Here is an 18,582-nt window from a genome sequence, read left to right as displayed (position 1 = left end):
TCATCTGGAGGTCCCTGAACGCACCACTGCACCTGGAAAAACATGGAAAAGTAGAGAAACGGTGCCAATAAATCCACTTCGGGAGCATGTTTTTATTCTATATATGTTCTATCATTAAGTTCAGTGGCGTCGTACAGCCCAGGTTTTCACCTTGACTGGGCTGGACCGTTGAAATAAAGCCATAACAACCGTTAAATGTAAAGTTTTTCTTTGTTGTGGTGCAGAGTATACGTTATGACAATGTCTATATTTTCACACAAAAACAAACAATTACTGCAGGAAATGACTCTAATCTCAACATAAAGACAATTTCTCTTCTGCTTCATAATGATGTCTGATGATGTGCATCGTGCACATGAAGCCAATCCCACCAAAAACTCATATTTAGGCCATTTATAGTTGCAATTGGCCCATATTATTGTGGGTCACCAGTACGATGTTGGAATAATGAAATTATAATCTTTTACCTATCTTCAATGGGACAAATTATCAACTTTTTAAGTTAATAAATACAGTTTTGTGTCATTTTAAACCCCAAAATGTGCCATTTTTATAATATTGTATTGTATTTTACGATTTATGTTGAAAAATCTGTAAATTCAAAGAAATTGCCACTAAATTCTCTAACAAAATGTGCATGTAACTGTATATGTTCACAGTTTTTATGAGATCCAAATAAGTATGTATGATTTCCTGTCTTTTAAAAGCCACTAACATTTAAAGTTCTGCCCTGCGTGCGCCTCTTTTGAGCTTCATTCACGGATCTGTTTAGTTTAGTGTTCCCTGGTGTTTAAGGGCAGTCTTGGACTCGCCTGTTGTTTGCTCTCCCTCAGGGTTACCAAGGGATGGTGGACGGCGGCGACAACATCAAAGAGGCGACGTGGGAAAGCGTCTCCAGCATGCTCCAAGTGGTGAGGCCCCAGAGATTTCACAGCGTTTCCTCTCACGTGCAGGAAATCCTGGACAGGATTCCTTCTGCAGCCACACAGTTGGTCCTTTGTTGTTTTGTTGGAGCTTTGTTGTTATTTGAGGCTCGGCGGGAACAATGAGCGCCGTGTTGTCAAGCGTCCGAGCCGATTTTTGAAAGCGACACTGCAGCCAAATGAGTCAGTGATTGAATTCCACCTTATTCAGTGTTATTATAATTAGACTTCACTGCCTGAGTGGCGTCACACTCAGTGACAGCAGAAGAATTGCTCCTTCTCGAGCTCCTATTCAGTCATAAATTTGCCTAATCCTTTTAAGTTTGGCTGCTTGTGCATCTCTAATGGTTAATAATGTTACTATAGTTTTACTTCCAAAAGAGAGGAGTTCTTTTTTTTTTCTCTGACTTCCAATAATTAAATAATATTGCCTTATAATGCCTTATAATTTCATTACATTGAGTTTCCCTTGTTTGCATGTCACTTCTCTGTAACAAATGACATAAAATCATCTTTGTTCTACATAAAATAATCTCTCTTTGACAATCAGTGGTTGAAAATAACAACATCCCTCCTCCTGTAGGGCTGCACTTTTTTGTGATAAATACAAACATTTCATGCCAATGATGTTTTCCTGCTTTGAGAGTTTTACTTTTACATTTAAAGTTCTGTCCTTTTCAATTTGCAGAGCTCGAATGCACAGTGCGGGGAAACACAATCGATCTCAGTATTTTTGATTAATGTATATTGTGCAGCTCTACTCTTCTCCTGTGTATCTGTAAATATTTCTCTTTTCACGTCTTATTGGACAAACAGTAAATAACAAAAACAACAACCATGAAATAATATTCTCAATAACCTATCTGTTCTGGAAGAAAGAAAAGTGCTGTATCCGATGAAAACTGGAGATTTTCATGCGTCGGTAAATTAACCTTGAAATAAAATAATGTTTGCTTTAGTTGAGAATCTCCTTGTTGCAGTTTTTGCACCTGATTGATGCATTTTCCCAAAATTTATTATCAAGAAATGTGAAAAAACTGCTTTTTTAAAAAAGAAAAAGAAGAAATACACCAAATTAAGTCAAACTATTGGCAATAATACATTGTATTGTAAGACAGTAGTATTTAATGATGTCTAGGAAAACTTTAAAGTATTGAAGTCCATTTAACAGTTTAAAACTAGAAATTATTGGGATTTTGCTCGGTTTTTACATTAATGAGATAAACTAGATAAACTGAGTCATGTAATTGTAATATTCATACTTTTTACTCATCTTATAGTAATGATTACAATATTATGATGCAAGATTTTTGTTTATATGTTGTGATTCTTATTCGTTTTTGCCCCCCCCCCCCCCCCCCCCCCCAACAGGGTGGCACTGTCATCGGCAGCGCTCGCTGTAAAGAGTTCCGTACGCACGAGGGTCGCCTGAAGGCGGCGCTCAACCTGGTGCAGCGCAGCATCACCAACCTGTGCGTGATCGGCGGAGACGGCAGCCTGACCGGCGCCAACCTGTTCCGGGAGGAGTGGAGCGGGCTGCTGAGCGAGCTGGTGCAGCAAGGTGGCGCACGCCTCACCCAGGGGCTGCTGGGAATTGACCGCACAACTCCTCCATTCTGTGCGCCTGCGTCTTTTAAGAGGCATTTTTGGCGCGTGACTAGTCCCGCACCGTTGGGAGCATGTACAAAAAAAAGCACATAAAAAAATCAGGAATAGTGACCTGTGACTTTTTTTAACGATTCGGCAAGCTGTTTGAGAGAAAAATCATTAAGAAAAAAAAATCTGCGAGAAAGTTTCCAGTCAAAGTTGATGGGATTTTGGTGTAAATGTAAAATTTGGGAATAGTGTGCTCTGACTTTTGTTAACGATTTGCAAAAAAACGTGTTCACAAAAATTACAAAGCAACGGTGAAAAAAGTGCCAGTCAAAGCGGATGGGATTATTGTGAAAAACACAAAATGGAGGAGACACTGGTCAGCGGCGAGCGGCACGCACACATAAACCCTGAAATCTGAAATCTTCTCGTCTAGTTATGAGCATCATTGTTTTCCAGGCTCGATCAACGAGGAAGCAGCCCAGACCAACTCCGTGCTGCACATCGTCGGCATGGTCGGCTCCATCGACAACGACTTCTGCGGCACCGACATGACCATCGGCACCGACTCGGCGCTGCACCGCATCATCGAGGTGGTGGACGCCATCATGACCACGGCTCAGAGGTGAACGGATCCCACCTGCTGCATTAAAAAAAACAAAACAAACAACAAACAAACAAACAATGCCTGCAAAGATTAGAGATATATTTATGACATGTAAAGTGTGAAGCGAGCAACAACAAGCACAACAACCTGTGATAAACACGCGTTTCCGATTTCAACAGTTTAACGTTAAACACATATTCTGTTCAATTATTAGTGAATTTGTTTAACCTATTCTTTTTTTTTTTCTTGTGATTTTTGGAAATATTTGTAAATAAGCCAGTTTGGTTGATTGAACCTTTATTTTGATCCGGATTTATCGGTGAATATGTTAAGGAACTAAATGTGTTTGCGCGCCTAACTCTGTGTTTTCTCTTGTTTCGTAGCCACCAGAGGACGTTTGTGTTGGAGGTCATGGGCAGACACTGCGGGTATTCACTCCTCTTGTTGTTCTAAAAACACCAAACACGATGTATGTTACCTGTCCAATTTACATACATCGATGCGCATTTGCCGTTTTATTCACAAGACTGAATTACAAATACGTTTTCTGTGATTGTATATATACTGTCAGTTCTCTCTCAATTCGTGAAGCAGAATTCAAGTATTGATAAAGTTTATTTGCTTGTGTGACCTTGTTTTAAATGAGTTAATCAGGGCAGTGATTAAAGGGCGTGTGTCTGTGCAGATACCTGGCCCTGGTCAGTGCGCTGGCATGCGGAGCCGACTGGGTTTTCATTCCTGAAATGCCCCCTGAGGACGACTGGGAGGACAACATGTGTCAGAAGCTTTCTGAGGTAACGCACTCCGGGCTTTGATTAGGTTGTGTAAAAAGACGTCTATAAACGGGTGAGAATTTAGCAAAATGTTAATTTAAAAAAAGGCTAAAATTGAAAAATAAATGTGCAAATATGAAGATGTACCAACTAAATATGGTAAAAATTCAAAGATTGAAATATGTGCAACCCAAAAGAAGTAGCTGCTTTTATAAAACAAAAAGGTATGTTCCCAATTCAACCACAAGGGGGCGATGTTGTTATTTACTAGTAGCTATTTCTTCGAGAGAAGAAGTCACAGTAACAGTGTTGCCAACTTAGTGTTTATATCGTTTTTTATTTTATACCTTTTCAAATCCTTCCAATGATTCTTTATCGACAAATTCAGCCACTTTTTCCGATGTTTTGTATAACGGCGTACAATTCAAAAGTGTCAAAAATATTTACTTTATGCTGTGCAGTTGTTTTTTTCTTTTTTAAGACATTTTTCTTGCTCTGTCAGTCAAATTCGGTAATAATTAAAAGTTTTTCGGGATGAACTGTAGCAGCTTTCTTCTGTCAGACAGAGACATCTGGTGGTCACATATGGTATATACTCCCAAGTTTGATATATAGGTCACATGAAGCCGAATAACTCTAAAAAAGGTACGACTTTTTGATAATTATGTGATTTATGTGACAATTATGGTAATTATGTGATTGTCTTTTAAGGGCCAAAAGCTAATTTGTTTGTTTTTTGAGAGGGGATTTACACTATTTCTAAAATGATGAATGGGATTTTTTTCAATGTCTCTAAATTTGTATCTACAAGCCTGTTTTACATAGAGTATATATAATATTGCGATGCTCTATATATCTACAGTACATGGAGCCTGGTGTAACTCAACCAGCCACAGAGGTTTCTGGTTTAAGTAGATGTGTGCATCTGCATTTGAATAACCTGCATTGAAAAAAAAAAATTACATTCATGAGGAGTCGAAATGCGATTCACTCACATGTAAAGACGAGTCTGATTTAATTTCTTCCATTATTCATCATATTTGTTAATTGATTCAAATATGTTAACATTCACAGCAAATAAATGTATAAGATAAAAAAGTACACATTTAAAAAAAAAAAAAAGCGCTCAATAGATAAATGTTGAGGTTGAAAAGAGAAAATTCTAATTTCTTTATTTACTTTCACAGTGTATTTCCAACTTTCATCAGAAACGATAAATAAATGAAAAAATAATGAAATATCCTGTGTGTGTATATCTACAACATGAATATTCTACATTACAGCAGTAGTGCAATGTTTTCCTGTATCTCAGAGTTTACATTTGGATTTTTCTTCACAAAGTTGTCTGGCTCTTAGGACTTAAATTCATTAAGCATATATATATATATACATATATACATATAATATTCACACAACTATCCTTAAACAAACCTCCACAAAACTGCGACTCTGGTGGGACTCGAACCCACAACCTTTGAATCACTCCTCCAGTGACAGACTAGAAGTCCAATGCGCTATCCATTGCGCCACAGAGCCAGCTGACTGCAGAGGTACAAAGGGAGCAATAAATAGCCGCTTGCAGCTGCTGCTGATAACTCTGGTCCGTAGCGGAGCTGCCGGGAGGAATCCCAGAAATTTGTTTCCCGTATCTTCTCAACTTCCCTTCTAACCCTCGTGAAATCTTTTGGATTAACATTCAGACCGTGACGCAGAAAACCTCCACGTTTGAATGTAAACACAAGGTGTTTGAGAAGGAGCCCCGACTGTCATCTGCTTCTTCACACTCCCAAAAGCTGCGACTCTGGTGGGACTCGAACCCACAACCTTTGAATCACTCCTCAAGTGTTTGACTAGAAGTCCAATGCGCTATCCATTGCGCCACAGAGCCAGCTGGTAGAGAGGCTCTGGGTTGTCGTAGTGGCTGAAGGAGCCACCGACAGACATCTCATTTTGTGAAGGACGTGAGTAGAACTCGGGAGTCAGACCGAGGAGAAACAGGAAAGCTGGATCGGCCCGGGCTGCTGTGACTCAGCACTGACAAATTCGTCGACTTCCAGACACTTGCTCCATTTTAAGAGGTTTTATGTGAACGCTGTAAACTTTCAGGAGGAATGTGACGTCTGTACGCACGAGTTTTCAACAGTCGAAGTAGAAAAAAAAACGAAATTGTCAGATGATAAAGCACGAAGTGAATGCAACACAAACATAATAAAAGACTAACAGTAATATACTTCACATTGTCTAAGGGAATGCATTTGAATACGGATTGTTATTCAACCCTATAAACACATGGTATGAGGAGTACGTACCATCCCAAATGGAACAATAAATGATGTATGGAGTGTTTAAGTCATCCCTCTGTTGTCCATCAGGTGGCAGTGTTGAGACATTTTTGCGACAGTTTGTATTTGAACTTGTTTTTGTCCCGTCTTTTTAATTGGTGGCTCCAGAATGCCTCCAGAGTTTCGGTTATGAACTAATCAGCTGCGTCTCTCTGTGACTCAATACACCATCTTTTGGTGCAGATTGGTACTGCGAGGCTTTCGGGACTGGGTAACAAAACTTTCCGACTTTGTAGGTATTCAAGAGTCTTTATTGGTCACATGCACTGTTATACTCGACACAATGCGCAGTGAAATGTTGTTGTTTTCTGCCTGCAGCTGTAAGGGAAAAATCTAGGTATAAATAGCACACGGCGCGTGCCGATAGCTCCAACGCTTCTCGTTAACTGTGGCAAGTGTCTGCTGATCAGAGAGGACATATGAAAAGGTCGTCGCGCTGCTCTTCAAAATCAATTACAGAAGCTATCCATCGTCACATGATCCAGCTTTTGCCAAATGCACAACCTTTTCTGTCACGTTCTGACGCTTATTGTTCTTTTATTTCCCTCCGTAGAACCGTGCTGATAAGAAAAGGCTGAACATCATAATTGTGGCTGAAGGCGCCATAGATTCCCACAACAAGGCAATAACCCCTGATTATATCAAGGACGTAAGTATGGTGGGAAAACCTGGAGACCCGCGTGGATCTTTTCCCCTTTTTCCTCAACATTTTATTCCACCTTTTTTTTTTTTATTTCAGCATAATGCTCCCTCTCACTCTTTACTTGTCACTCCTCAACATGACAGAAGATGTTTTGCATGATTTCCCCTTCTGTTTTATTCACGTTTCATTATTTGTCATTAGTGTTGGAATAGCCTTCACCTTGCTCGTTGTTGTGGTTTTCCGACCTTAATCTCCCCGAATCTTTTTAGGTTTGATTCAAACGCCGTGCGTGAAGATGTGCATTCTTTAAGCGTTTAATGCGGGCTATTCATTCCAAGCTCTCTCTGTCACCAGCTGGTGGTGCGCTGCCTGGGATTCGACACCAGGGTCACTATTTTAGGCCATGTGCAGCGAGGCGGGACCCCGTCGGCCTTCGATAGGATTCTGGTAAGTCACGTCAGAGTTGGAATTACCCCGAAAGAACTGTTTAATTCCCTGAAGAGCCACCTGCGATTGAAGCTTTTTCTTTTTCCCAGGCCAGCCGTATGGGCGTGGAGGCGGTGCTGGCCTTGCTGGAGGCGTCTGCCACCACGCCGGCGTGCGTCGTGTCTCTGGTGGGGAACCAGGCCGTCCGGCTGCCCCTGATGGAGTGTGTGCAGATGGTCAGTGTGTGACTCGGTGTTAGTTTGTTTTGGGGGGGGGCAAAAGTCTTCACACCCCATGGACTCTTTCAAATGACGGAGGATAAACAGTGGCATCTACTGTTTGTCACTCAAATGTTTTGACAAACAACACGGTGCGTACAGGTGGAAGCAGACCGGTACGGGCGCTGCGTACACGCCCACTTCAAACTGGTAATTCACTTCAGCGCCAATCACGACACAACTTTGCGGAAAACTTTGGTTGTGTTTTGCGTGTCCGTTTATACGAAAACGCTGCCCGCAGCCACTGACAAAGCGAATTATTGGAAACAGCTGACGAGGTGGAACTTTTAGAAAACGGTCCTTTTCTGAATCATTGCTTCAGCACATGCACACCGTGGTCGTAGTTAATAGTTCTTCTGCACATGCTCAGTAGATGGACAGTATTATATATATATATATATATCAATTGATATGTTCATGATGTAAAAGTGCTCGTCACGTCGTAAGGGAAAATGCAAAAGCCCTTATTATTGTTGCAGAAAGTTTGAGGGTGAATTTACTGAACAAGATTTGTTTTCTCCATCAGACCCAAGAAGTCCAGAAGGCGATGGATGAGAAGAAATTCGAGGATGCTGTCAGGCTGCGTGGAAGGTACTGAATGTTTGAATTGTGTAAATAGAGAGCGGGTGTAGTTGGGTGAAGCTTTGCTGTGTGGTGCAGGTTCTAGACGGCCACGCTCAGGTTTCACTCTAACTGTGTTTGCACTGATCTTTGCTCAACGTCTCTGCAGCAGACGACCAGAATGAATTGCGCTTTTCCTTCTTCCAACTTTGTTTTGTGTCTGCAGGAGCTTCGAAAACAACCTGACCACCTACAGACTCCTCTCCTACCGCAAGGCCGACTCGGAACTCCCAAATGTGAGTCACTTTTAACTAATACCATTAAAAGGAATACAATCGAATCCAGTGCAGTGATCCACTAGTGTTTTTTATTTCTTTTTTTTTAATTCTCCTTATGTGTTTTCCCACCAGCTGCTCTGAGATTTGTTTCAGTAGTATAAGGTACTTTCTGGCCGGGTGCGTTGTGGATGCTGCAGTCTTTTTGTGACACTGTTTTATTTTGTTTTTCTTTCTTCCTGTAACTGTCCTGAGGGGCAGGATGTGGAGGGGGAGGAGCCGTTTGATGTATGTGACGAGTCAGGAGGCGGCTGTAATGGACGTTACCCGCTTGTGGCTAATAGTTTTAACAATTTGAACTTGATCGATATTTAAAAAGTCTTTCAATAAGGATTTCATGTGAACACAGTGCCACAAAATGACCGCGTTGCTTTATTTCTTCGCGGCTCTTCGTAGAGGTAGAAATGTAGACGCGCTTCCGTTGGCCCTGCGCTCCCAGTGACGGGTGACATCTGCTTTAGATTAGTATTGTACTGACACTTTAATGGCAAGCATCGCTCATAACTCAAACTGGACAGGGTCTGTGCTCTTCAGGTGGTTTTTTGACTGGCAAAGTCCTGCAAACAGCATCTACATCTACAATTTATACCTCTTGGTGCAAATTGAATAAGGTCTGCTGACGGATTCTGAAATGTACAATTTTCCTGTCTGTTTTGAGTTCCCGCATTATTTTGAGGATGTTCATCCCAAAACTGTAAAAAAAAAGAAAAAAAGAAAAAGAAAAGTGTGGATATTGTCTTTTGTCCAAGCATCTTGGAATACTAAGAAGTAAGGACTAAGACAAAAGCTGCTGATGAACCTTGCAGCCTTTTCGGCGAACTGTATGTGTGTTCCATTGGAACGTGGACCATACAGTCTGAAATGCACGAGCTTCAATTACAACTTCCGAGAAAAACTCGTCAGAATAATATTTGCTTAAATTGTTTCTTGTGTGTCCGTTTACATGAGGAAAACTGAAGCAGCTGCTTCAGGGCGTCTTTGAGCAGCATGTGGTCTTTTTTTTTTTTTTTTTTTTGCATGCAGAGCTGGTTTTTTGGCGATAACATTCATGGCTACCTCCATGACAGCTTTAGAGAGCAGTTTGTCTCATATCACTTCGAATGAAGCATCTTCCTCAAACCCAGCGCCGCCCGTCTTGTGTTTCTACGCTAAATCCTGAATCTTGAAGATGTTATAAACTGTGACCGAGCTTTTGGGGCAAAGTTTGCTTCCTCTGCGGTGTATTGAGTGGATTTCTCATTGTGTGTGTGTGTGTGTGTGTGTGTGTGTGTGTGTGTGTGTGTGTGTGTGTGTGTGTGTGTGTGTGTGTGTGTGTGCACCCGCAGAGCACCTTCAACGTGGCGGTGCTGAACGTCGGCGCCCCGGCGGCGGGAATGAACGCGGCCGTGCGCTCTGCCGTCAGAGTGGGAATCACCGAGGGCCACAAAATGTTCGCTGTCAGCGACGGCTTCGAGGGCTTCTACAAAGGACAGGTGTGTGTGTGTGTGTGTGTGTGTGTGTGTGTGTGTGTGTGTGTGTGTGTGTGTGTGTGTGTGTTTGTGTGTGTGTGTGTGTGTGTGTGTGTGTGTGTGTGTGTGTGTGTGTGTGTGTGTGTGTGTGTGTGTGTGTGTGTGCGTGTGTGTGTGTGCGTGTGTGTGTGTGTGTGTGTGTGCGTGTGTGTGTGTGTGTGTGTGTGTGTGATGATACTCATCAAGTAAAATTGGATTTTTCTCATAAAGGCATCATATATGAATAAAAAATTTTTTTACTTCTCCTTTAAATTCGGAACATAAATTGGTAATTTAGCGTTTAACTTGTACCACGAAGGTAAAGAATGTGAGTACCTTTGCCTGCTTTGGTCCTCATTCATTCATCAAATAACTTCTTCACTGACTATAAAATGTTGACCCGGATTAATCTGACTAAATATTAATGTCAAATGTTTTCTCTTCTGGTAATTCTGGTAAATATGCATCTCTATCTGTCCTAGAAGGAGAGCCTTCCTACTCTAAGTATCCAGGAAGTAGCCCTTCGTTCGACTCGGAGTCCTTGAAAGGTCTCAGTTTCTAGGAGGTCGATGAGAAACACAGATAGAGTTGAACTGAGCCTCCATTGTTCTGATCTTGATTCTTTTCATTCATTCAGACATTACAGTCGTTCCCAGTGTGATGTGGCTCACTGACGATCGGCCGTTCGCACGTTCACCTCGTAAACTAAGATAAAATGAAAACCATATAAAGTGTTTGGCGGTCAGAGGTGATTTTAGAGTGTTTTCTTTTTCGCTGCATTGATTACACTCCAGCGTGTTCAGAAACACAAAACTGTTTACTGTAAACCCGTCCCTCTCGCCTTGCGGCCGCTCTGCTACACACGCTCGGTCCAGAAATATCCGGTGGCACGTAGGTGTTTTGGGCAAACTGCAGTTCGAGCACTATCCCTGTCAAATGAAAACATGTGAGGAGTGCTGGTGTCAGTCACACTCCAGTTGTGCTACAGACGCAGTCAGGCATGCTTATGGAGTTGCCATGTAGACGGATTAGGAGTGATTGAAAAGCGAAGGCATGATCCCGGACTAAAACCTCCACTAAGTCGGACACTGATTATTATAGGAGGAGCTGCGGGTTAAATGTGAGTCGGCGTGTTCACTGCAGCGCGGTGATGAGAGCGGTTACTATATAATGAAAAAAATAAATAAATAAATAAATTTGTTGCCTTTATCCAGACATTACAGATTGTTGCAGAGCTCAAGCTGAAACTGTTGTGGCTCGGAAAGGTTCACACAAGTTGCAATATGAATGTAAAAAGTTGCGATGTTAATTGGAAAAGCTGCAACTTGGATGCAAAAGTTGCTACACAGATGCAAGCGCCGCAACACATGTGATAGTGCCACAACCACAGTAATGTAAAAGCTGCTACACAGATGCGAAAGCCACAACATGAATACAAAAGTTTGAACTTGGGATATGAAAGTCGCAACAAGAATGGAGTAAGAAGCTGTAACAAAAGAACCAAAATCTGAAACGTGAATGCAAAAGCCACAACACAGGCGATAAAGCCATAATAGAATGCAAAAGCTGTCATTTGAATGCAAACGCCACGGCATGAATGTAAAAGCTGCAATTTGGATGCAAAAGCTGCAACAGGAATGGAGAAGCTATAACAAAAATGCGAAAATCTGAAGCATCTGGCTGCAAAAGCTGAAACACAGATATAAAAGCCACAACACTAGTGATACAGCCACAACAAGAATGCAAAAGCTTCAATTTTAATGCGGGAAATTGCAATTGCAAATCAAAAAGCTGCAAAAAGATTGCAACGGCTGCTAGAAGGATGGACGGTTTGATTCCCCATCTCCACATGCCGAAGAGTCCTTGAGCAAAACGAGTACACTGTCCTTGACTTCACTATGTACTGCGAGTGAAGGCCGTCATCCATCCATTAAAAAAATGCAACATAAATGAAAAATCACAACACAAATTCTAAAGTAAATTAAAAAAAACAAAACAACAAAAAAGAAAACATCGAAATAAAATAAATAGAGAAAAGAATAGAAAGAAAAGTGGGCGTATTATCTTTAGTTTCTGGTGGTGAATCTGTGTTTGTGTTTGAGAAGCTGAAACATCCCAACTTTCTGGTTGTTTCACAGATCAAGGAGATCAAATGGGGAGATGTTGGTGGCTGGACTGGTCAGGGAGGATCTCTGCTGGGCACCAAAAGGTAAAACGGCTGCAGTCAGACCGAGCGTGTGTATTTAACTACTGGGTGAATCCACCTCTTTTTACTTAGAGTTTTTAATCCTCTAGGATAAAAGGATTTAAAAAAAAAAAAAAAAAAAAAAAAAAGGTTTCTCTGGTGTGTGTCAGAACTCTTCCAGGAAAACATTTGGAGAAAATCGCTGAGCAGATGAGTATTCACAACATCAACGCTCTGCTTGTGATTGGAGGATTCGAGGTACGTCACCTGATTCAAAAACATTTTAAAAATGCACTTTTTCTGATGTTACTATTTTCTTCAGAGAGCTAATGATAATTTGAAAAGTAGAAAACTGTTAAATATTACAAATGTTATTCTTCCCTCATCGTACGTGTCATTAAGCACCTTGTCTTTTTCCCGTATTCCACATTCCGTGTATTGAGTCTTTCCACTGATCTTGACATTTCAGCTCACAAAGTGCATTTAGTTGTGTAGTACTTCCTGTAGTATACTAATAGAACATGTAAATGTTGTAGTCTTCATCCCATTGTGTCTGATGACGTTGGCCAAGCTGCAAAGCCAAACTGAGCAGAAACTGTGTGCATCTTCCACACAGAGTTTATTTTGAGGAATACCCTTTCAAAGTATGTATACAAAAATGTACTTTTTTTCTTTTGGCTTTGGGAGCTCGGCCAACCACTTTGTTGTTGAGTGTGTGTGTGGAGCTGCAACATGGTCGTCCTGTGTGTGTCTGACTGTCTGTTGTGATTGGCCTGGCTCTCTCCCCCTTGGCTTCTCCCACCAGCCCACTTCTCATAGACCTTTGCCAGTCCCATTGCTCCCTCTGAGCCCCCCCCCCCCCCGCCCCCCTCCCTTCCACGCCATAACTCCGTTGACCCATCTCCCATCGCCCGGCCCCTCCCACCACAAAGCCACTCCCCCTCCTCTAAGCCACGCCCACCACATAGCTGCCGTCGTTCAGAGATGATCGCTGGACGCCAACAGATGCTGCACTTCTCATCAACACAAACTCAAAAAAACTTCAAAACTTCAAAAAAAAAAAAAAAAACTACACAAACAAGATTCACCAGCATGTCACACGTCTGTGAAATCAACTCCTCAGTTCCTCAGTAGTATAAAATACACAGAGTAATGTCAGAGAACTTCCAGATATCGAAAGTACACCCATAAAATCTAAATAAATGTTTTTTATCAGACGATTAACAGGCATGTATTTGTTTTAATACTAGTTTATCATGTAAGATGAAAAACTTAATTTCAGGTGAATATATGTCTCACCTGAGGAGGAGAGTTTATTGGAATGAAGAAAAAAGATATTGATTAGAAACAGAACAGGATTTCCCATCGTGCTTTGTTTTTTTTTGGAGCAAATTTTCAAAGAAATCATATATGTATATGTGATAAGTAGTATAAATGGCAGTAATATGTTGTAGTAGTAATGATGATAATAACAATAATAAGTATAATTGATGTATTTATAATGCACTTTTCAATTTAAATAATCCCAAAATGCTACATAGAAAGAAAAACTGATACAATTTAAAAAGTAATTAAAAACAAAAAACAGTTGTATGGGTCATTGGGTTAAAAAAAAAAAAAAAACACCATAAAACGACGATTAACAGAAGACATTTTATATATAGTGTACATGCAAGTTTGTTTACACAGAAAAAAAAAATAATAGACGATATTTGCAGTGTAGCATGACTAAAAGACACGTGTGGTGTGAAAGCATGAGTTTAGAGTCAAATGCATGGGATGCTTAATACCCGAGAGTTAGTAAGTCCTTCTAACGACGCAAATAGCAAAATCTGCAATGATCAATTCATAAAAGTGAACATTATGATCTTGTGAGATGAGGGAAGTTTGCTTATATTTAACATTCATCAGTTCTCTCACCATCTGCAGCAGTTCACCGGAGATCAAAACTATTAGGACGATCTCACACATTCATAATCCAGAGAAAAACACAAGTTCTGTAAAATTGACCAACACGAGTCACAATTGAAGGATTCAAGGAGATTTATTGTGATACCATGACACCGTTTTTACATGTCCCAGTATGAAATTCTGTTCCTGAAGCCCGGTAGACGTCAAATACATAAATAGTAAATGATGAAATAGAATAAATGGAATAGAAAAGCTAAATGAAATAAAACAGGCACAATAATACAACACAGGGTTTGCAGTAAAATCCTGACACCTGCAGCTGGATTTGGTGTAAAGGGAGAAGTTGATTCATTGATAGCTTTATTGATCTCTGCTAATAATTTCTAACATTGAATTTGATGCAGCTTTACTAGTTCAATCCGTTCTAAGCTCCTCCCACCTTCTTCCTCCCGCTTTCTTGCTGAACTCTCACCTCCCGCCTTCACTTACTGTAAAAAAAGAAAAACAAAGTGCATCAGGTGTCCCACTCTTGTCCTCCCGTTTTGTGCATCCCTCTCAATAACTGTGAATACGACGCTGGCTCTCACCGCTGCAGGCCTACGTGGGATTACTGGAACTCTCGGCTGCACGGGACAAATATAGCGAGCTCTGTGTGCCCATGGTCATGGTCCCCGCCACCGTCTCCAATAATATACCTGGGTCAGACCTCAGCATTGGCTCAGACACAGCTCTGAACGCCATTACTGATGTAAGTGCACGCGTGTGCGTGTGTGTGTGTTCGTAGACCTAACACACACACACACACTCCCCACAAGCGTTGGGGGATTTTTGGGGGCTTCGCTGATCGGCAGCTCGCGTCGTCACATCACGAGCAGAGGGGCAGTTTCTAATAAATACACATAATTTGGGATTATTGGTGAAATCGTTGAGGCAACATGGATGTGAAAATACAGTATATGTAATTATAGAATAAGTAACTTAACATATGGATGCAGTAATAATGACCTTTTTCAGCTTTACTGCAGACATGGCAAATTATTTCAAGAAATGTTTTGATATTTTTTGGGGGAACGTAATAACGTAAATTATTTATTAATACTAGGATTATAATTTTTAGCGTTAATATAATTTGCTGTTTTAAAAAAAAAAAATCCAAATAAAATGATTAGATATTAATAATAATTAAGTATGATGCTGTAACTTTTTATCGTCATATTACGTCAATGTTTTTTGGCATTGTTGCAGAATTAAGGATGAATTAATTGGAAATTATTGCGAACAAAGCAGGAAAAGAGGTCTAATAACCTACAAATATAAACAGTCTATGACGAAGCAGGTGATAAAAATGCCGTTTTAATCGAAAAGCTTGTAGTACTTCTTGTATTGCTGTTTATTCTGTACAACAGCAGCGCTGAAACATCCCGTTATGTGGGACAGAGCGAATTATTGACAAAAAAATGTATATTTCAATTTTATTCGTTATATTTGCAGCAATTATTTTGCAGTTTGAGGTCACAAATATCATATATAGCTTATCAACTTAAAATATGTGCCACATCTTTACATCACCTGCCCTCTGGAGATCCCAACCGCACCTTTCAGGGAGGTAACCATGAAAAAATTAATAAATCAAGAGGAAAAAAAAGTAGTTTCACTCAACTTGCTTGTTCTTACTGCTGACAGTGAGGACTTGGCTGTGTTTCTGATATGTGGAGAGACGACAGAAGTTCATTCTGAAAGTGCTTAAAAGGCTAAAATGGCAAAAAATTCCTGAATGATTAAAGAAACCTAAACGGATAATGAGGATAACGTTTCAATTATTGAAATCTAGAAAATAAAGCCAATATAGACTAAAATGACTAAAAAGGATCATGATGTCTCAGCGATTCTTAATTGCATTCTTCAAATTTTATAAATGCACCCTGGAAAAAAACAAAAATTTATAGTATGTGTTATTTTGTTGTGTGTTTTTTTTTTAACATTTAACATCTGTCACAATGGTACAGATCAACGACACACAACACAGATGCATTTTAGCGTTTAAAATACAAACAAACAAAAAAAAAAAACTGACATTGAAGCTGGGCTGTGAGAAAAGCCTTGCTGCTGGTGGCTGTGTGAGGGCGCGCTGCTCAGCGGAGGTCCAGGTAAGTGTCGGTGGCATGCAGTGACGTGTTGTGGCATGTTTTGTTGGTGCGGCCCCTTCCTTGTGTGTCGTGTTTGGGAAACGGCGCCCCGGGTGGAAAACAGCCCGTCCAACAGCGACGCTCTGCTTGCTCTTTCTCCTTCCTGTACGTTGGAGAGAGAGACGTTTTTGCATGCTGTCAGCACGTCCTGGGGAGACGTCTTATTGTCTCTCGCTTTACTGTCTCTGGACATAAAAGGAAATGTGTTTGCTCGGCGTCTCTGGAATCCCTCCTCGTGCTTTTATCTCGTCAACACCTCCAACATGTCAGCTGAGGGTGAAGTGCGACCCCTCTTCGCGCCCCATTCCACCGCCTTTCAGCCAATGAGAAGCCAAAGCCCCCCCCCCCCCCCCCCCCCCCCCCCCCCCCCCACCGCCACCCTCCCACCCCCACCCCCATCTCCTGGAGAGAGCCAGCCAGCAGCACACACTGTCATGAATACAGAGCGCGCATGTTCATGGTCCCAGTGTGTTTTCCTGTATCCTTCCCTTCTCAAAAACATTTCACTGATGACATTTGGTGAACGTGAACGTACCGACTGAAGGACAACTCGTCTACAGAACGACAACCCTGGACAACTCGTCCACAAAACTACGAGATTTCAAAATTCTTTTGAGAAAATAAACCCTGTACAATGTACTTTTACACATTGTTATTTCAAATTGATATTTTATATATTTCTCAAAAATCGAGTATATGTCCATATACATTTTATGGCGTTGTTTCTCTTTGTTTACCATTTTCTTAATGGTAAACAAATTGAACAAGTGCATGCCAATACATTTGTGGGAATTACTTTTGATGAAAAACTCGGTTGGAAGCCGCATATAAATATCCTGAAGTCAACAGTGGTGAAAATCAGATCAGTATCAGATCAAAATTCACTCGACTTTAATATATAACTCCCTCATTCGTCCATACCTGAGTTATGTTGTGGGAAAATGGGAAAATGATTATAAAACAAACATAGGCTTCTATTGTTGTACTTTAATAAGAAGGCCATTAGACGCTAACAAATCCTCTGTCATATCAAAGACGCTAAAAATACACGATATTGTCGACCTTAATACACTAGCATGTTTTTGTGTCAAATATACTTTGAAATCCTTCAAATCAACGATGTTGAAAAAAAATGAGTCGTGGACGAGATTCCCGAACCAAACAGGCGAGTTGTCCAGGGTTGCAGGTTTGTGGACGAGTCGTCCGCGCACCGAACAAACCGACCAATCAGAGAGCACGACAGCGAAGGATACAGGCAAACAGGAAGCCACTGTCCACCATGAAGCCGCCTGTAAACACATGTTGACCTCCCGCATACAGAAAGAAAGAGTCTCAGACTCGCAGGCTACCCCCCTCTAGTGGTCTAACCCCCGTATTGCGGCCATCACCATCAGGCCTTTGAGTCCCTGCTGGAGCTGTACCAGGCCCGGGCTGAATACGAGGAGTTTTGCGTCCCGATGTGCATGATACCCGCCACCATTAGTAACAATGTTCCCGGCAATGACCTCAGTATCGGAGCGGACACCTCGCTCAACGCCATCGTGGAGGTAAGACCAGACGAAGGTGTTCTGTTGGTGTGATGACTGTAAACGATTCGGAAGGCGCCGCTCGTTCTGTTCAGTAAAAGTCTCCTCGAGAAAAACATTTGGCTCGCGTCGCGTACTTATCTACCTTAACATAACTTCACGAGAAACGCCAGTTTTTAACTTAAATTGCAAATATCTTGTTTACTTTTTTTTTCTTAGGTAAACTTTGGTTGAATTTTCATTGTTTTATTTACAGGACAATCTGCACATGCACGAGTAGATCAACATCATCTTATCACATTTAATGCTGCTTGTGCTGCTTACTCTGTTGTATTACAAAAACACAACACCACCTAGTGGCCTGGAAGGCAAACTACACAATTTTCTCTAGTTTGTAACAAATCTTATGTGGAATATAAGTTACTTAAATAAGTTGATGGTTCCAAAACTGTTAAAAGTCAAAGTTCAAAGGTCAACTTTGGAACTGAAACTCAAAGTTTTTTCTTTATGTGTTTAAATCAAATTGAGACGTTGTTTTTTTTAATGTCATTTGTTGGATTTTAAAACATTAACATTTCTGTCCACATACAGAAATAGATTCTAGGAACAGAGCCACACGTCTGAACTCCCCATCATTCATTTGCTGTCTTGTTTTTCTTTGGTTTTACCGTTTTTGGCCCAATGGAGGAGCTTGCTTTCCTTCTTTTGTGGAGTGGGTAACTTGTTCAAGCTCCACGTGGTGTTAAAAACCCAAACTACAATGCAGTTTTCATGTGTTGGCCAAGTTTGTCAAGAAAAGCAAAATA

General features: G+C 40.9%; 1 protein-coding gene across 2 annotated transcripts in view; it reads left to right on the top strand.

The window, feature by feature from the left end:
- LOC308116458 (ATP-dependent 6-phosphofructokinase, platelet type-like) overlaps nucleotides 1-18,582 on the top strand; it is a 30,117-nt gene that overhangs the window by 6,039 nt on the left and 5,496 nt on the right. Inside the window, exons 3-16 of one of the 2 annotated variants that reach the window (XM_080474658.1) lie at nucleotides 834-911; nucleotides 2,295-2,484; nucleotides 2,976-3,141; nucleotides 3,507-3,551; nucleotides 3,809-3,917; nucleotides 6,792-6,887; nucleotides 7,236-7,328; nucleotides 7,418-7,543; nucleotides 8,112-8,176; nucleotides 8,373-8,442; nucleotides 9,807-9,953; nucleotides 12,107-12,177; nucleotides 12,324-12,411; nucleotides 14,660-14,812. In XM_080474658.1, coding sequence (XP_080330784.1) covers nucleotides 834-911; nucleotides 2,295-2,484; nucleotides 2,976-3,141; nucleotides 3,507-3,551; nucleotides 3,809-3,917; nucleotides 6,792-6,887; nucleotides 7,236-7,328; nucleotides 7,418-7,543; nucleotides 8,112-8,176; nucleotides 8,373-8,442; nucleotides 9,807-9,953; nucleotides 12,107-12,177; nucleotides 12,324-12,411; nucleotides 14,660-14,812 — 1,497 coding nt within the window. Of the gene's footprint in view, nucleotides 1-833; nucleotides 912-2,294; nucleotides 2,485-2,975; nucleotides 3,142-3,506; nucleotides 3,552-3,808; nucleotides 3,918-6,791; nucleotides 6,888-7,235; nucleotides 7,329-7,417; nucleotides 7,544-8,111; nucleotides 8,177-8,372; nucleotides 8,443-9,806; nucleotides 9,954-12,106; nucleotides 12,178-12,323; nucleotides 12,412-14,659; nucleotides 14,813-17,644; nucleotides 17,798-18,582 lie in introns of both variants that reach the window. The other variant, XM_080474659.1, reaches the window with a different exon arrangement.

Source organism: Lipophrys pholis (genome assembly GCF_963383615.2).
Source record: "Lipophrys pholis genome assembly, chromosome: 1".
Lineage (NCBI taxonomy): Eukaryota > Metazoa > Chordata > Actinopteri > Blenniiformes > Blenniidae > Lipophrys > Lipophrys pholis.
Note: the sequence above shows the minus strand (reverse complement) of the source record. Positions and strands in the feature narration are given on the sequence as shown.